Below are 20,000 nucleotides of genomic sequence, written 5' to 3'. Positions count from 1 at the left end.
CGAAGTGAGACGTTTTTTATACTAATTATTTCCTGATTAACCTGTTCTCACTAACGATGGGTGGAGAAGTTGCTCTGATTTTGAGGCGTGTTGTCCGGTGGGAACTTTTACTAGACCTCCGATTTTATTTCCAACCTGTTCTATTAATTCATTCATTTATTTATTTTATCTTTTCTCTCACTGCATCAAAGATGTTCCCTACGTAGGCACCCACCTCTAAAAGGAACACAGGGAATGGAACAATATTTACACACACACACACACACACACACACACACTCACAGGATGTTCTGGAGACTCAGACCACACTCATTCGTTCTCTCTTGTTTCATTTTTCTTTGCAATTAAAAACAGGAGCAGTGATAACACGCTGATAGACTGCATTCTAACTCCTCTAACTCTCTCTCTCTCTCTCTCTCTCTCTCTCTCTTTCTGTCTCCTGGTATTTTATTCAGATGTTTTGTGGAGTTAATGATCTCCTCTGAGCTCCAGAACACAGTGTGATGTGATTAAAGCTCCTCCGTTTACACACACGGCCGTGTTCGGAGCTGTGAGGTGGGAAGTCTCTCCCTGAACTAATAATACATCTAAACACCATACTTAGTACAGCAGTGTGTGTGTGTGTGTGTGTGTGTGTGTGTGTGTGTGTGCGTGTGTGTGTGTGTGCGTGTGTGTGTGTGTGTGTGTGTGTGTTGGCAGCAGCACTCAGCACCTCTGCTTTGCTTCTCTTACAGCTCTGTCTGTTTCAGTCGTTTATCTCCATTTCCATCTACATCACCTCACATTCTAATCATTAATATCTCCTTTATTTATATAACACCTGTCTCACTCTCTGTCTCACTCTCTGTCTCACTCTCTGTCTGTCTCTCTCACTCTCTGTCTGTCTGTCTCTCTCTCTCTCTCTCTAACTCTCTATCTGTCTGTCTCTCTCTCTCTCTCTCTTTAACTCTCTGTCTGTCTCTCTTTCTGTCTATCTATCTCTCTAACTCTCTATCTGTCTGTCTCTCTCTCTCTCTCTCTTTAACTCTCTGTCTGTCTCTCTTTCTGTCTATCTATCTCTCTAACTCTCTATCTGTCTGTCTCTCTTTCTGTCTCTCTGTCTTTCACTTTTTCTGTCTGTCTGTCTGTCTGTCTCTGTCTGTCTGTCTCTCTTTAACTGTTTCACTGCCTTTGTTTGTTTTCTTCTCTCTCTCTCTCTCTCTCTCTCTCTCTCTCTCTCTGTCTATTTGTTTATCTTTAACTGTTTCACTGTCTTTGTCTGTCTGTCTGTCTGTCTCTCTCTCTCTCTCTCTCTCATCTTTAACTGTTTCACTGTCTGTGTCTGTCTGTCTGTCTGTCTCTCTCTCTCTCTCTCTCTCTCATCTTTAACTGTTTCACTGCCTTTGTTTGTTTTCTTCTCTCTCTCTCTCTCTCTCTCTATATATATATGTATATATATATATATCAGTCTATCTCTTTATCTTTAACTGTTTCACTCTCTCTCTCTCTCTCTCTCTCTCTCTCTTTCTTTCTCTCTCTATATATATATTGGTCTATCTGTTTGTCTTTAACTGTTTCACTGTCTCTCTCTCTCTGTTTTATGCCACATTATAATTTCTGTATTTTTTTTCTCAGTGTTTTTTTTTCTCAGGTTTGATTTAGTGTGTGTGTGTGTGTGTGTGTGTGTGTGTGTTCATCATGCTCTCCTCTCATTACTGGGGATTATTCAGAAACAGAAAGTTCCTCAGTGCAGGCTGTTTAGTGTCAGACTGTAAATGTCATTTTTTGATGTTCCTCCCTGCTGAACCCTGACGTTCCTCCTCCTCCACCATCACCTCGTGATTCACGCCGCCGCATGCCATTCTTTTTTTGGGCAGTGACATCGGGAACGTAACAGCACATTTCACATGCGAGAGAAAAAAAAGGCCTGGTGTTGTGTTTAAGCTAATCCTCCTCGCTCCGCTTAAACAGGCAGCATAAACACATTTCAGCGTGATTTATGCCCTCGGCACCTCACCGAAAAGCCGCCGCGCTCGGTTTCACCCTGAAGTCTGCCAGAGTTGGAGTGTGTGCAGTAATTACACACAGTTTAACCGCCACATTCTGCTGCTTAACGAAACATGACCGAGGATTTGTAGCATGAGCGAGCACACTAACTATCAAAGAGCACTTCTAAATCCGGCCTTGTTCTTTAACTCATCTGTGCTGTGAGGATAAACACACAGGCGCGGAGTGGACGGGTTCAGCCCCCTGCGTTTAAGGACGCTTTACACACCGCTCAGCAGTCTGATGGTGCTAATGTTCATTAACTAAGTGAAAGGGTTGAAAAGGGAAAGAAAAAGGACCACGTGTGCTAGTCACGTTTTATTACGAGGTTTGATAAATGTCGTTTATCTGAGGCCATCAGACGTGTCATTCACACACCACCAATCATAACAAGGCTTCAGTTCAGTCACGTCATTGTTACGTCTGCGGTAGCGTCATAAAGCTGCGTCATAACATACCGTGGTTTTTACACGCGATATGTCAGAGATACGTTTAACAAAACATCCCAGCAATGAGAAAAAAACAAGAAAGAAACGATGAGACGAGGAAAGAAGCGTCCTGCGGTAGGAGGAGCCGGGATTCCTGTTTTTCACACGTGTTGTTGTGTGACAGTTTCTATGCAGTATGTCATAATACAAACACGTCACGTGCTAAACAGAGTGCATTCAAAACGTTTATCTTTTATCACCATTCCACTTACAGCCACTAAACCCTTATTCAGACGGGATTAGTGTTCCATGTGGAGGTGTGTCCTGTAATTATTCCCGGAGTATCTCTGGGATTTTAATCTGATTCCGTTGTGTGATTAATTTGTTAACGGTCTGCACGTACGCAGCGTTAACATTGTTCCCGTCTATAAACTGCGCAGTAGAAATAACTCCAGGTGATATTTATCCCGTCTGAGCTCACATGATGTCTCTGTGATTTATACACAGAACACTAATCCCGTCCTCCGACTACATTACTGAGCACACACACACACACACACACACACACCCGTCCGGGAAACTAACCCCGTCTGAATAGTACTCTAACGTCACTTCAACCTCAGAGCTGACGAAGTTAACGTATGTTTTCTTGTAGTTTATTTAGTATTGATGTTTTTTTTTACTGCTTTATTTGAACTGTTCTGATTTATGGCTGTTAACACTGACACTGCTTTCATTTAAAGTGTGTAAAGATGCAACACATATGTGAAGGCGCTTTAGATGATGATTGTTATAAGAAAGAAGATGATGCAGGATTACACACACACACCACGTGTGCTCTCTGCTCTACTGACACTCTGCTTTCCTTTAACAGCTCATCGTTAACCCGGTGTTTAGCCAGCGCTCATGTTCTACGCTATACATCACGGATATAAATAATCTGCGTGAAAAGCTTGTGCCAGGAGTTTGACTTCAGTTGATGAAAATCTCCCAGTGCATAAGTTGTGTAATCAGTCACAGCGGGGGGGAACACACTCTGCTCCGTGCCTCGCCTACACACCCACGCCTGCCAGGAATCCCGGCTCAGATGGTGCTGATGATGGATGGCGTCGTCCCTCATAAACCCCGCTGTAAACACTCGACTCTCTCCAGCGTGGGCTCGTTATGGTGGAAATGTTTGGCCTGTTGACGCTCCTCGCTCGCACTCGACATGAAGAACTCCTTTAAAATCGATTCTGTTGGGTAAATGAGGCGTTGTGTTTGGATGATGCTGGCCATGTTTTAGATCACAGCGGTGTCGAGTTCACTGAAGTGTTGGAGCTGTGATGATCTATCAGTATGACTTGTGTAAGGAACCTCGGGAACGCGCTCTGAGTGGAGGTGTTGAGCTAGCTAGCTGTCTGTAGGTGAGCTTTTTCGTGTAATAATGCCATTAATGTGTTGAATGCATTATTTATACAACGCTGCCAAGCTAGCTGTGTGTTTGTGTTTACTACTCCATCCACAGCGCCTCATTAGAACACTACCTGGCTTCACTCGTGCGAATTCCAGGAGGTTATAATGGGAATTTTGCCAGAAGATTTATTCAGACATTTGCCAGATCATGTCCAATAACATGCAGGTACATTTTCTGTCCAAACTCCCTGGAATTTGCACCACTGAAGCTCGGTAGTGTTCTCATGAGGGGCTGATCTGATATGCAGTAAAACACATCACACCCTCTTCCACGTACACGAGCTCACAGACGTCCACGATTGGCTAGCGTCGCTGTGATTGACAGGGGAGAGAGAATAAGCTCCTCCCACCGGACAGCACCAACAGTTTTGCTCTCTTGACTCTTGTGTTTGTGACGAGTTGAAGCGCTGTTTAATTTTCTTTCCTTGCTTTTCTGTTCGCATGCTGAGAGTTTCAGTGACAGGTCGTAGAAAAAAACACTCTACTGAATATTTATCACAAATGAACCTACCTCACATTATTACACTTAATAATATTCATTGTTTTTTCTTTTAATATTGTTTTAAATCTGAAGCATATCGTGTCGTTGTGGTGATTCGAAGTGTGTTTTATTTACACACTTATTCATTTCATGTTTAAATAAATTCCTCTATCACTTATTGAATCAGAAGCTAGATCCTTTAACGAACAGGTTTATAATTAATAAAAGAACATTTCAATCAGCTACAGGAGGATGATGTGGGTGTGGCCTTACTCTACCAGTATCAGCCAATGACGTTGTAGAGTCCAGAGAGTAAAGACACAGAACAATGATCGTTAATGATCTTTACATGTGTATGATATTTAGAAGTCAGTCCCGCCTGGGTGGGCTGTTAAAACTTTATGGGACGTCTGTGTTTCTGTGAGATTCCTCTATATGAGAAGCACATCATGTCTGAAGCCGGAGCGGAGTGAGCGGGAAGCACATGGCGCGAGTCAACGCTGAAGAGAATGACATCATTTTCTGATCAGAATCCCCCTGAGCGAGGGCCGCACCTTTAGCTGGTTAAGCTAATTATCGTTCTCGTGGTTGCCATGGCATAAACAGACAAACACAGAGACGCGTTCACCCCCTGTAGCCCCTCACGCTCGCACTGATCCCAGAAACACGCCGCTCGTGTGCACGTAATCCGCTTTGAAGCCACCGTGTGAGTCACGCGATTTAAATCGTTACCCGATGATCTCGCATCGTCGCTGTTATTAAACCGCAAATAGCGCCGTGTTTTTTTGGGGAACTTCCCAATATTGTTCTACATTACCTCATTAAAATGTGTTCCTAGTTTAAATCAGGATCAGCGTGTCACAACAGAAAACGAAGATGACAGCTGTGATTCCAGCGAACGATTATCTCCATGTAATGTTATGATTACATTATTCCGCTTGGCCTTCTGACCTTCACCGTGCTGGAGTTCAGACTCCAGACTCCATGATGTCAAACTTCTCCCTCGTCCAGTGAGACGTGAGGAACAGGAACTGTGGATCCTTCCTCCTACGTTCCCGTTTATTTAATCCTGAAAACTCGCTTTAACGTAACAGTCTGCATCAGAGGAAGACATTGACACATCTCACAGACGACGTGAAATCTAAACGACAGAGATCTGGACTTATCTCACGACTAGTGATCAGATCAGAGCGGACTGCAAACTGTGAAAATACCACGAGGAGGAACTACAGCGTCTTCCTACAATGACACGTGATGAAACATCTTAAACATATTGTTATAACTAGTGTTATAAAGAACGAGTCCAGTAGTGTAAGCGCATTAACACACACGTGTGCACTATGTATGATCGCTGTTTAAACCTGGGAAACATAAGCAGAGCTAAATAACATGTTCCATGACATTGCTGACTGATGGGCAGTAAAGTAGTGTTCAGTAAAAGTCACTAAACCATTAGCAGAAAGTGTGTGTGAGAGAAAGAGGTGTAGGGAGCGGGGAGCGATGGAGGACTGTGAGTAGCACCAACACTTCATGACTAAGTGGAAAGCCACTTAAACTCTCCCTTCAGGCTGTTTATTGTTTAGAAAGTGCTGAAATGTGTCCCAGTGGAGCACCTGCAGCCCATGTGCACTACATCCGCACTTCCACATTCGTTATTGAACAGGTGCCAATTTCAGCGCAGTTCACAGCAGCTTGTCTTTTCTTTATTCCCCTGTTTTAACACTGAAGTATTTAAATCTTATTTAGTTAAACAAGCAGAATGTTTATAGTGGTGTATTAATGCTGACGGTTGTGGCTCGTTAACAGGAGTGTAAAGAACAGCCGTCTGTGATGCGTACAGCGCCTCGGCTTTTATGAGCCAAGATCCGGTTCGAATCGAAAAGGAAAACGGTTAAAAACTGACGCTGCTGTCGGAAATCGATGTGCGGTTCACAAACACGTGTGTGTGTGTGTGTGTGTGTGTGTGTTAGAGAGAGAGAGAGACAGAGAGCGAGAGAGAGAGACAGAGAGAGAGAGAGAGAACTCTAATTTCTTTCAGAATTGTTTCAGAAGTGTTCTCTTTTCCTATAGACATGTTGTACTTTTTATCTGTTTATAGGTACTTAAATATCGTGGAATGTCAATGAAATAAATTCTTGTTATAAACGCAGCTATAAACGGTCTTTCCCTCACCAGCCTTTGGTTGAAGTTAAACTTAAATTGAACTGAACTGAATCAAATCGGATTGAGTCTGAATCGAATCGAATCGAATCGAATCGGATCAGAAGCGAGTAGGTAGTACGTGTTGAGATGTGTATCGTATCGTCTAAAAGAGCGGAATTCACACTCCTGTTTGTTAATATAAAGTAAATAATGTTAATAAAAAAAATCCTAAATGTGTTAGACACAACGCAAGCGTCTGCTTTATGGCCACAGCGCTCCCTTCATCACAGCTCTCTCTCTCCTCCACGTTAAAGCGAACAGCTGGAGGAATCCATTACGCTGCGTTTCGCCGTCAGCGTTCCTGACTCACTCGCTGGAGATCAAACAGCGCGACGTGCTTCGTGACTCTTTACAGGCCCTCGCGGAACATTTGTGGTCCGATGCCGAGTGGATCCAATCAAGTCCTAATCGCTCCTTCAAACGACAGTACAGACGCCGGGCTTTGATGACTAAACAGCGACAACCGACAGCACGCAGAGCAGCCGAGAGCCTCTTCCCCACGTTACAGATTCATTACCTGACAGCGGCCACTTTAGCCATTCACTCACTCTACAGGCCCAGAGTCATTTTACACTGTAAAGAATATCTGTGTTATAGGCTTTACGTAACCACCCACAGCGGAGGAGTTTACACACTCGCACATGAAAGGGGTTTACACTACAAAGGCAGTGAGAGAGAGGAGAGCAGCGTGCAGCGTGGGGAAGAAACAGACCTCCCATACAGAGCCAACACACACACACACACACACACACACACAGCGCAGAAACGTCTGGATCAGCACGGGGAAAATGAAACAGCTAATCATGAGCGTTATTACTGTAATGTCCTGTTTTTGTAGCACATGTGGTCTCATCAGGATGAAGCAGCATCTCTCTCTCTCTCTCTTTCTCTCTCTCGCTCTCTTTCACTCTCTCTCTCTTCTCTCTCTCTCTCTCTCTCTCTCTCTCTCTCTCTCACTGTCTCTCTCTCTGTCCTTTCTCACTCTCTCTCTCTTTCTCTCTCTCTCTCTTTCTCTCTCTCTCTCTTTCTCTCTCTGTCCTTTCTCACTCTCTCTCACACTCTCTCACTCTCTCTCTCTCTCCTTTCTCACTCTCTCTCACTGTCTCTCTCTCTCCCTCTCTCTTTCTCTCTCTCACTCTTGCTTTCTCTCTCTCACACTCTCTCTCACTCTCTCTCACTGTTCAGTTCAGTTCATCAGTGCTTTATTGGCATGAATGTTATAAGTCTCTCGCTCCCTCTCTCTCTTTCTCTCCCTCTCTCTCTTTCTCTCTCTCTTTCCTAATGAAGATGGCTTTTAAACTGAAATCTCACTTTCTCTCCTCATCAAGAAGTTTCCACTCCCACTGTAATAACTCATGATCTGTCATTGTAAAGCAGTGTTATAGGTGTATACACATATACACTCACTGGCCACTTTATTAGGAACAGGCTCACCCAAACTGGACATTTGAAGATTGGACAAACATCTGGTCTTTTTCTATAATCTTAATGTGTCCAGTGTGGGTGAGTCTGAGTCCCTGTTCTTGTCTGACCGGAGTGGAGGATGTTGAGATGCTTTTCTGCTCACCACGGTTGTAAAGAGTGATTATTTGAGTTACTGTAGGCTTCCTGTCAGCTTGGACCAGTCTGGCCATTATCCTCTGACCTCTCATCAATAAAAGACACACACTCTCTCTCTTACTGCTCTCACTACACCTGTGAGGTCTGTGTGTACTGTACTGATGTGTGTGTGTGTGTGTGTGTGTGTGTGTCTGGTCATTATCCTCTGACCTCTCATCAATAAAAGACACACACTCTCTCTCTTACTGCTCTCACTACACCTGTGAGGTCTGTGTGTACTGTACTGATGTGTGTGTGTGTGTGTGTGTGTGTGTGTCTGGTCATTATCCTCTGACCTCTCATCAATAAAAGACACACACTCTCTCTCTTACTGCTCTCACTACACCTGTGAGGTCTGTGTGTACTGTACTGATGTGTGTGTGTGTGTGTGTGTGTGTGTATGTGTTCTCTCACCTCTCTGTCTCCTCTTCCTCACAGCGTGTGATTGCCATCCCGTTGGTGCTGCGGGAAAAACGTGTAACCAGACCACAGGCCAGTGTCCGTGTAAAGACGGCGTGACGGGGATCACGTGCAACCGCTGCGCTAAGGGCTACCAGCAGAGCCGCTCGCCCATCGCACCCTGCATCAGTACGTCCACTTACACACAAACATCACCACACAATGCTAGTGCATCTTCAAAAACACACTGAACAGCAAACGGTGCAAATAATTTACTGATGAAGAGTTTTAACACGTAAGAACCGTCTCATATATTTCTGAAAACGATGTCTCCAAAAAGGTCAAATATTATACGTATAAATTAAAATGAATATAAACAAACTATGCAATGCCAGAGTGTTTATATGGTAATTATAAAACAGAATCTTTCAATGATTATAAAGGGATTATAAATAATAAAAGATGTTCAAATCCCTGAAAAATTTAAATCAGCATCATTTAATTGTATTAGCCTCCTCCGAAATCTTCACCCGTATGAGGCTCACAGATAATGTGCAATAATAACGACAAAGTGTACGAAAAAGCCAAAGCAAGTTAATCAGTCGTGACTTTAGTCTTATAAGGTTCTGAGTTATGACTGAATGTCAGATAGAGTTTTAATAATAGGATACTGAGGTCATGAAAATGATAAACAACTTCATCAGCCTTCAACCAAACGGCTGTTGATCACATGATCTGGTCTCGGATCCGGATTTCATTCCTGTTCTGTTAATGAGAACGCAGGTGGAGATTAAAACCCGCTCCAGGAGAAGTGACGCAGTGAACTACTGTAACTGACGTTCTAAACTCAGTGAAACGCGACGCCTCCGATGCTCTTTGTGAGACTCGTGTGTGTGCGACGTGCGGAACTCGGATTCTCGTAATTTAACTAGAAAAGCTTTAGTTTGTGTTAGAAATGTGAAGTGATGTGATTTTGTTTTATTCGTTTGACACTTAAACAAAGAAATCTGCAGCGACATTTTACACAACTTTATACTTTCACCTGATAGATTTTAGCAGAATTCATTTTCACAATTAGTTTCATTAATAAAATATTATTATAATTTAAAAGAAAATGTGCCGTGTGATTTTTTTGTAAACATTAGCAGAGTAAAGAGGATGTTGTTTATAACCTGGGTTTTCAGTCAGGCCTAATACATTTCACACAACAACTCACAAGATCAAAAAGAATTAATAATGCTTAATGACACTGTTATTCATTTAGAATAATTCAGCAATAATTAATATTCATTTTTGTGTTAATTTTGTTAAATTTAATGTAATACTGTAATAATGTTAAAGTCAGAATGAGCTTCAGGCTTTCTTACAGCTCAGATCGTTCTTCTCAAAAGACTTGATTCTTGTCTTTTTCTTCCCAGTGTCTTTCCAACACACACACACACACACACACACACACACACATGCGCGCACACACACACACACACACACACACACACACACACACACACACACACAGCACCTGCTCACACTTTTAACGCCCTTCCTTTATTAGAAAACTTTCCTCCCTTGATGTTTAGTCTCGTTTGTTCGTCTTCTTCCCTTTATTTCTCATGAACGTCTGTGAGTTTACACTTTTATCAGTTCTCACACGGGGAGAGGTTAGTGCTCCTGTACATGGGAAATTTTTATTCCAAAGGAAGGAGGGATGACAGAATCAAGTCTGTGCGAGGCGTCCCACAAGTCACGGCTTTAGGCCTGTTGCACTTTGCTCCAGTATTTACATTTATTCCGCTTTTCAGAAAGAGAAAATGCACTAGTGTTTTATGTGACAATCTTAAAACAACATGTTGCTTTATCTGGTTCATCTCTGACTTTTGTCTTTTGTTTGTCTTTTTTTTGGAAACAGAAATTCCATCTGCACCACCAACAACCACAGCAAGCGTCACAGAGCAGCCTGCAGGTGAGAGACAACATCACGTCACTTCACGTCAGATCACATCAAAACACATCACAACACATCACAACACATCACGTCACATAACGTCACATAACGTCACATCACAACACATCACATCACAATACATCACTTCACATCACAACACTTCACATCACTTCACATAAGATCACAATACAACACATCACAACACATCACAACACATCACAACACATGACTTCACATCAAAACACATCACAACACATGACTTCACATCAAAACACATCACAACACATCACGTCACATAACGTCACATCACAACACATCACATCACAATACATCACATCACATAACGTCACATCACAACACATCACATCACAATACATCAAATCACATAACGTCACATCACAACACATCACATCACAATACATCAAATCACATAACGTCACATCACAACACATCACTTCACAACACAACACATCACAATACATCAAATCACAACACAACACTTCACATCACAATACATCAAAACACATCACAACACAACACATCACATCACATAACGTCACAACACTTCACTTCACAGCCACGACTCACTTGTAACAGCAACTTGCAAACTTTTAGTATAAAATTATTATCCACAGACCTCATCAGTGCAGATTTCATTTATAAACATAATCCAACTGTTCAAACATTATTTAAATACAATGTAATATTCTATAAATTACAGAAAGTAATATTCTGACTATTAATCGTAGACATGGAGCTTTTTATTCCTGAACTTTCACCCATAGAACACATTTTTATTAAAATTGGTATTTCTTTTTTAAATGAATGCATTTCTACGATACACGATATGTATCACGATATGAAGTTTTGCTCACAAACTGCCAGCAGTACAGTAGTGTTGTATTTAAAAAAAAAAAAAAAGTTAGTTTGAGTTTTTAGTGAGTTAAAGATGAAGAAGGAGAATTTAACTTCACATCGCCAGCTTCCAGTCAGCCTGCAATTATTTTACAACATTTAAAACCTTTTTTTTTTGTGAATCCATTTATTTCTGTAAAGCCGCTTTGTGACAATGTCCATTGTTAAACGCGCTTTACAAATAAAATTGAATTGAATTAAAAATTTTAATAAAAAAATAGGAGCACTATATCTCAGATCAGTGTGTTGTGACAGAAATAATCACAATATCGATAGAATAAATCATCATATCGCTCAGCTCTGTGTGTAGGCTTGTTTGTTTTTTAGATCTCGAGGTTTGGATTAGACGTGTTCGGTTCACGTGAGCAGTACGACATGTACGTAACTATAATAACTCAAGGATAAATAGAAAGAAGTTTGATAACGACAGGTTTGATCACGACGCCTGAGCTTCCCCTGACCCCACTCTGAGAACGCTGGACATTCGGAGCAGGAAGAGCTGTCCTCCATGTGCTTCACACTTTCACATTCACACTCATCTGGTCTACATTTGTCCAAAATACAGACACTGGAAATGGAGCAGACTTTATCTCACGGCCCAAAGAGAAAGTAGCAGAAATAAGCGTGTGTAAAACGTCCAGGAGAAGCGTCTCGTGTGTGTTAAATGTCCCGGTATGTCGTAGGACCGGACATTAGTCCACGTCTAGGTTTTGTGAAAACATGAGCAGACAGACCTGGCACTCTTTTAGGGCAGAAACTTGAAACAGTGTGTGAGTGAAGGTTTGTGTTTTGCTGGTCGTGTGTCTCACGCTTGAAGGAAGGTGCTGGAAAGCGGAGTGAAGCAGATGCGAGGGATCTGAGTGCTTTTTTTCCGTCTCTGCTGCGTGTATCTTACATTAGTGCAGTTAATGAGAGAGGCAGAATTAACACTCAGGGTTCACTGCGCAGCATAAATCACCATAAATCACCCAGCGCATGAATATGTATCTCAGCTGTCCCGTTTCAGTGCCTCTGCTTCGCCACGCTTCAGAACTTTTGAATCAGTTAGCCACGGCCCGGCTCTCTCGCCGCTTTAATCTTCAACTCCGACTCCAATTAATTCGTCTAAGAGTCTCGCAGCGGGGAGCTGAAGCCCTGCTCGTTCGCTGATTTCATCATTTTCTCACTCAGCGATCCCACAAGTGGGATTTGATTCTCCCTCGTTAATCTGCTCGAGGAACTTCTTCCTGTATCGGTTCCTCTTGGCTTCCGCGACACGCAGTTTACAAGCCAAGGTGCTGTTCAGCAGCCCGTCAGTCCTGAGCACACGGATCACATGGTTGCTGGGAGTTTTTGGTTTTTTTTGCCGGAAAAGAAAAGCAGTGTTTGTGGAGTATGGAGAGAATGAGTGTGTTTGGGTTTCGTCCTTGTGGAAAAAATGTTTTTGTTGAAGAAACGTTTGTCATTCTCACGGACGGAGAAATCCTGGCGTGCGAGAAATCCCTGCAGCTGTTGGTGGACCATCGCAAGCTTCTAATGCTTCACTGACAGATCAGATTGACAGCAGAGCTGCTGGGACACACTCCCTCATTCTCTCTCTCTCTCTCTCTCTCTCTCTCGCTCTTTCTCCTCAGAAAACCCCAAACCTCCCTCTTTCCATCTTTACATTTCTTTCAGTCTCTCCTCCACATCTCCTCACACATTCCTCCCTCAAATGTTTGCTCTGGTTTTCTCCACTTCTGCTCGTTTTTCCACTCGCTCTCTATTTCTCTTTCTCTTTCTGCTACATTTCTTTTCTTTCCTTTTGTTGGACTCTGGGACGTGCCACGCTTTTGTGTCTCATTGCCGGCAGGAGGATCGTTTTGTGCAAATAGCTGCCTTGTGCTGGTGTTTAAGTTAATCAGCGGAAATGTTTCAGCGCTCGGATCACTCTCCACACTCGCATTAGATTCCGTCTCACTGTTCACTTAACAAATGCCTGGAACACAATCAGTAAATATAACTGTAAACAGAGAGAGAGAGAGAGAGAGAGAGAGAAACAAAGATAAAGACACAGAGAAAGAGACAGAGAGAAAAAGGCAAACAGAGAGAAAGACAGAGAGAGACAGATGGAGCAGAGATGCAGACAGAGAGAGAGTGAGACAGAGAAAGAGAGTGAGAGAGACACAGAAAGACAGACAGATAGAGAGAGAGAGAGAGAGAGAGAGAGAGAGAGAGTATAGTATCTTTCTAATCCTAAAGAGCTGAATGTCTGTGTCTTTATCTCAGTGGAGAATATTCTACATCACAGACATGATCACTGAGTTTTCTATTCAAAGTCTCTTAATTAATCTGTTAGTCCGTTTATGTTAATTATCTCTAAAGCCAATGCATTCTGTAAAATAATAATAATAATAATAATGATAATAATGTCTTACATGAAGCCTGTTTTGAATTTAGGTCATGATTTTGGGAACGCTTCAGAGTGGTTATTAGGTTTAAAAATAAATGAAGATCAAACAGCGATCTGTTTATAAGAGGAGCGTCGTGTTCAGTGTCCACGTGTCGACTATTTCCTGTCATTATCTCCGAGTCGCAGGTTTAAAAGTGTTTAACCCATGTGGCCTAGTGTTCCTGAGAAGCCGCGCCTTTTCAAATCAAACACTCACTCACACACACACACACACTCACACACACACTCAGATATTTGAGTGGCTCCCATCAAAAAGCCGTGCCATGAGGACCACCCAGGTTCCCCGCTATGAGAGCGCATACATTATCCCGTCTCACCTCTCGATGGAGAAGTGTGTGTGAAGAACATGATCTCATCCAACTGCTGATTACAAACACATGTGCTCCTCTTATCAGGGCATCTCTCTCTCTCTCTCTCTCTCTCTCTCTCCACCCGCCTCCTGCAGAGAGGAAGAGAGGAGCGTTGTCAGTGCTGGAGCAGGTGTGTGTGTGTGTGTGTGTGTGTGTGTAAGGAAAGGTGGAGAGAAAGAGGCACGTATTAATTTGTCTTTAGCACAGGAACACATGGTGAGTGGAATGCATGGAGAATATCTCCAATAGACAAAACACATATTGTGTAGCAAGATCGGTGACTCACAGCCCACACACACACACACACACACACACATACGTGTGCTTACACACACCACACACACACACACACACACACACCACACATACGGGCCTTGAAAAGCAACAGTTTCAGGAAAATTTCTTTCTCACTTGTTTCAACTTGTGTTTCAGAAACGTTTATCCTAAAATTCCTCAGAAAAATAAATTGAGACCAAAAATAGATGAGTTTTTTTTTCTGAAGATTAAGGATTTTTAATAATATATTTATTAATAATATTATAGATAATATATTTTTAATAAATAATAGTTCTAGAGCATAGAGTAGTAGAATACTCAGCACCTAGTGTACTTAGAGAAGCTAATAAAAGCTGATAAAACGTAACCTGTACATCTCTCCACATACGCATTAATACACTCCCTGAACTTAACACATCATTCAATCAGCAGCTCTGAGATCAGTGTGTGTGACTTTGTTGAGATTACTGACGTGTTTCAGCTCAGGAGAGAAAGCCGTGAGACAGGAGACTCCATCAGACGTCTCGCTGTTACTTTCGTTTCATCTCATTACTGTCTCGGAGAAACTGTAGAGATAATAAGAGCTGTTTCTTTCCTGCGAGTGTTTTCATCAACTTCACACGCACAGCGCCGTGTACACGTGTTTCCAGAAGTTCACCGCCTGTCACATGGTGTTTTTATCCGTGAGTGTTGTGTATATCACAGATTGTGTCCATGTTTCTCTCATTTCACTGACTGATAAACGGTAGAGTCTACAGATTAATATCAGGCAGTTATTATCTTATCGTTCTTCTCAGCCAATCTCCGCAATCAACAACATCCAAAGACTCCAAATATTTACCTCAAATACAGACATCAGGTTATTTTCTATTTTCTGTTTCCTCCTCTTCACTCGCTTCAGTCTTTTTTTTCTCCTTTCCGCTGTTCTGTCTTTATTTTTTGTTATATAAAATGAATTTGTATTGACTTACGGTATTTTTCTGTAGAAGAAACAGGCATTACGGTTACGTTTCATGTCTCTGTAAACAGTTTATCTGTGAGGGTTGAATGTAAAATGTTACTCATCGCCGTGTACGTCGACTACATGATCCTTTCTGTTCGTTTGCTGTTTTGGTTTGATTTGTTTCCTCTCTGTAACAACGACGGGAAAAAAGTAAACAAACCTTTGGCAAGTGTGTGTAGAAATCATAAACACCAGCGCAACACAGCGAGCACAGAGCTGCGCTCGGAGTACGACTAGATAATTATAGACATGACGAGTTTGAAACATGCTGTTTATTGCGTTTTGTTGTTTATTTGCACTTTTTGTTCTTCAGAATGTGACACGTTGCCACAGCGTCTGTCCTTCAGCTCAGTTTAGCAGCTCAGATCTACAGAGCGGCGACAACGCACAGCGCCTCTCCCTGTCCTCTAGCCGGGGGATTCAGGAGGGAATCGCGTCACGCTGCCGGTGATCTCGTGGTCTCGGAGCGGTTGTTTTGGTCGGACGTTGCTGTGTTCTCACCTGCGCAAACTAACTGAGACACACAGAAGAAAATACACCTGAGTCTTTATTCAGACGGATTAAACTTTTTTAAACTTTTGTCCTAAAAAATTTCCTGGACAGAAATGTGTGTGCTGTAATCTGTTGAGTACTTGACATTCTCTCCCAGTCGAAAGCAGCTCTTTATTTACTCTGAAGCTGATCCAGTCCTGACAGTGAGACTGCACGTGATGTTTGGATGTAAGAGATGCCTCTTCACTATCTGCTCTTCGAGCTGTTAAAAAAAAAAAAAAACAAAGTGAAGAAATGAGAAGAGATGACAAGACTGAGGTTGGAAAAGCTCCAGCTCTCCATTTACAGCGTGCACTCCAGCAGGAGTCCGGGGCTGCGGCTATAATCGAATTACACGCTTTATTTGCAGCAATTTGTTTCTCAATCAGTCTCATTGTGCGTGGAGAAAGCCTTCCCCCCGCGCGCCTGTTCACGCCTCGCTGTTACAGACCTCAGATCAGCGCTCACGCTCAACACAATGCTCGCTCACACAGAGCGGCCGATCTGAGGTGCTTTTGGCTTGGCTCTGTGTGTGTGTGTGTGTGTGTGTGTGTTTCTCTGCAGCTTCTCTAAAGCTTCGCTCTTCCATGGCTGTCCACAGAAGAAAAATGATGCGAGACAGGAGAGGTGGAGACAGATGCACTTTCTCCTCCAGTGTCCAAGATATGAAGAAAATATTATTGAGAGAGGAAAATGAAGCTGCGTGGGCCGAGAGTAATGACATGAAGATTATAGAACTTCTGTGTAAATGGAATTCTCGACGCATATTTCTGAAAGCGTAGTGAAATTTGAAATAATGGGGTTTGATTGATTATCTAAACGCTTCAGGAATCTTGGCCTTGTTCTCAGAGTAAGTCCAAAGTGTGTGCTGAATCACACGGCCTCATTCTCGCTCTCTCATTCCTCCGATGTCAAACAAGCCCTACGTCCATGATTTAACACCCCTCTCTCTCTTTCCCTCTCTCTCTTTTCTCTTCCTCGTTCTGCATCGCTGCCAGCGGGACTTGACTCAATCCCAAAAGCTCTTCAGCCTTTCCTTTCGTTCAAAAGGAGGCGAGAAAAACATCCATCAAGGCAACACCTCCTTGTGTGAGCTGGAGCTAACCCCACTTCCCCTAACTCGAGAGGCAGCACAATCGCTACATTTGTCCAGTCGGCGGGGGACTCGCAGCGTTTCAATGGGAATCTCCGGGTGCTCTTTGCATCCCAGCGGGCCTCGCTAGTGAGAAATTGAGGGCTATCAAAGGAAAGTATCACGATGCCATTAAACAGGGTTATGGGAAAACAAAAGCCGCTCTCTCTCGCTAACGCCCATTGACATGGAAATGAGGCTGCCACGATACGTGCGCTCTTCACTTTCACTAAGTTTGTCATTTCGTCACATTTCTAACGTCCCACAGTCACGTCTCCGTCAAGCAGTTGGGTTTTTTTTTTTTTGGGATACCCCCGCCCCCACATATGACCACTACGCTGGAACTACGTCTCTTTTTTGTCCGACATTTTTTTCTCACCCCGCTGTTGTCCAGGCAACTTCCTTTCAGTCCGGGAGAAAAGGGTCTCCAAAAGAAAGTGAAAAGCAGGCGCAGAGCGAGGGTCGGCCCAAAACAATGAAGTTTGTTCATATTCAGGCGAGCTGAAAGGACTCCAACCCTTTACACCCCCACCTTTCCTCAGCCTACGTACCATCCCCAACACCCCCAACACCCCCAACACCCCCAACACCATCGCCAATGCTCCACCCGTTTACTAAAACTGACAGCATGTGTCCATGTGTGGGCTGGACGCAGAAATGTCCCATTAAACCGCTTTCTCTGTTTTAAATAGTTTCTTTTAGGTTTTTATGGACATACATATCTCTCTCTCAGTGTCTTTCTCTCTCTCTCTCTCTCTCTCTCTCTCTCTCAGTGTCTTTCTCTCTCTCTCTCTCTCTCAGTGTCTTTCTCTCTCTCTCTCTCCCTCTGTCTTTCTCTCTCTCTCTCTCTCTCTCTCTCTCTCTTTCAGTGTCTTTCTCTCTCTCTCTCTCTCTCAGTGTCTTTCTCTCTCTCTCTCTCTCTCTCTCTCTCTCTCAGTGTCTTTCTCTCTCTCTCTCTCTCTCTCTCTCTCTCTCTCCCTCTGATGCATTGAGAATGAGCTGATAACTTTCTCACATCCTTCTTTATTATCTTTATCAGCATCACTTGGCCAAACTCTGGAGATATCCATCGCGCGGGATCTGGAATAGAGTATCCGTCATGCAATCTATTTCTATTTATTTTTGGACACCAAAAGGCTTTTTTAACACTTCACAGGTCACTAATTTCCCCCCGCTGACCTCCCATTGTGCCGCGGCGACCCCTCCCCACGCACGCTGCCACCTCCCTGGGTGCTGAACCAATAAACGCCAAAAGTTCAGGTGGACCCCGGGGTCGAGGGAGGAAGGGCCGAAGGGGTCGAGTAGACGCGAGGGTCGAGTTGACAAGGTCCCATGGTGGCACTTTGACAGCACAGAATGGGGACGGGAGGGGGGAGAAATTAGCATGGCGCTAAAAAAAGAAAGCACTGGGTGGCTTGAATGGTGCTGAAGGTCTCCCATCAGAGCAAGGGAGGGTCCAGACATGCAGAGAGCAGGACCTTTTGTCTGTCGCTTTTCTAAAAAAAAAAAAAAAAAAATGAAGCATCTATTAGAGTCACACAACGTGACGAGGGCAGATGGGTTCGAGCGTGAAGCATGGGCTGGCAGATAGATGAGCTGTTTAGAGGAGTGTCACACTCTGTCTTTTCTTTCTGTCTTTTATTTCTCTGGTAGAATGCATTCTAACTCTCTCTCTCCCTCTCTCTCTCTCTCTCTCCCTCTCTCTCTCTCTCTGTCCTGAGCGCAGACTGTGACTCCTACTGCAAAGCGTCCAAAGGGAAGCTGAAGATCAACATGAAAAAGTACTGCAAGAAAGATTACGGTGAGTCGTAAAGATCGGCACACACACACACACACACACACACACACATGCAGCTACATCTATATTCTTGAAGATCCCTAGGGCGCCCTCCATTGTAGTGATGGCTTACTCGGGGCTTTCAAGAAGAAAGTCAAAGGGATGAAACAGAAGGAAAGGCCATCAGCGCGGGGCTTAGGGGACGGCCGCGGCGCTGACGGACGGCCCAGCAGGTATTTAAGCCCAAAGCGGATCAAGTCAAGGGAAGTGTGACGGACAGAAGGGAGCGGGGCGCTAAGGGTAGATCCTCATTAAGGGAAGAGCAGCATTCCTGAAGCCAGCAGGCATTCTCTTCTCTCTGAATGGAGCAGATGTGCAGCTCCCTCCGTCCCTCCCAACTCGCACCGTTTCATCAGTCAAGCGAGACGCAGAGGAACTTAAAGAGCTTAGCAGCTCTAATGACAGCCAGCTTGTTGATTCATTCGGACAGACACTCTTGACATCTAAAGTTCTTTAAAAAAAAAAAAAAAGATTAAACCTTTATCCAAAAAAAAAAAAAACCAACAAACTGTTTACTTTAATAACACAGAATAAAGTGGCACTTCAGTGTGTGTAGCTGTGTGTGTATTCTGCATATCCAGAGTGTGTAAAGACTTTTATTCTTCAGTCCGTTTTATCTTCTCAGCGTTAGTCTCCTAGCGTTAATGATCCTTAAAGAGTGCTAAAGTAAAGTGTAAGAGTGTATCGGTGCGCTATGCCCAAGCGTTAACGTCAGAGAAATCAATACATCAACAGATCAGAAAGAAAAGAAAAGAAAGATAAAGTGGATCACATGATCACTTCCCACACAGTGATGGTGAATATCAACCGGATTTCTGAAAAGTTTTCATAATAAACTGATAAAGTGTGTTTTTTATAGAAACAACTGTTTTGTTGGATATTCTGAAGCAATAAGATGATGTCATCAAAAAGCGCCAGTGAAACACAGAGACATCATGCTGTATCAAATCTTTTTATTCATACTTCAGCTTTTTTTTCAGCTTTAATACACATT

At 43.2% G+C, this 20,000-nt stretch overlaps 1 protein-coding gene and 1 long non-coding RNA gene across 2 annotated transcripts in view; one reads left to right on the top strand and one right to left on the bottom strand.

The window, feature by feature from the left end:
• ntn1a (netrin 1a) overlaps positions 1 to 20,000 on the top strand; it is an 85,536-nt gene that overhangs the window by 61,126 nt on the left and 4,410 nt on the right. Inside the window, exons 3-5 of the mRNA XM_034300426.2 lie at positions 8,629 to 8,778; positions 10,496 to 10,549; positions 18,896 to 18,970. Coding sequence (XP_034156317.1) covers positions 8,629 to 8,778; positions 10,496 to 10,549; positions 18,896 to 18,970 — 279 coding nt within the window. The remainder of the gene's footprint in view (positions 1 to 8,628; positions 8,779 to 10,495; positions 10,550 to 18,895; positions 18,971 to 20,000) is intronic.
• LOC128317201 (uncharacterized) overlaps positions 14,828 to 20,000 on the bottom strand; it is a 5,863-nt gene continuing 690 nt past the window's right edge. Inside the window, exons 2-3 of the long non-coding RNA XR_008300736.1 lie at positions 16,139 to 16,260; positions 14,828 to 16,020 (exon numbers count right to left, since the gene is read on the bottom strand). This is a non-coding gene — a long non-coding RNA (uncharacterized LOC128317201). The remainder of the gene's footprint in view (positions 16,021 to 16,138; positions 16,261 to 20,000) is intronic.

Source organism: Pangasianodon hypophthalmus, chromosome 2 (genome assembly GCF_027358585.1).
Source record: "Pangasianodon hypophthalmus isolate fPanHyp1 chromosome 2, fPanHyp1.pri, whole genome shotgun sequence".
Taxonomy (NCBI): domain Eukaryota; kingdom Metazoa; phylum Chordata; class Actinopteri; order Siluriformes; family Pangasiidae; genus Pangasianodon; species Pangasianodon hypophthalmus.
This window is presented reverse-complemented; position numbering and strand designations above follow the sequence as displayed.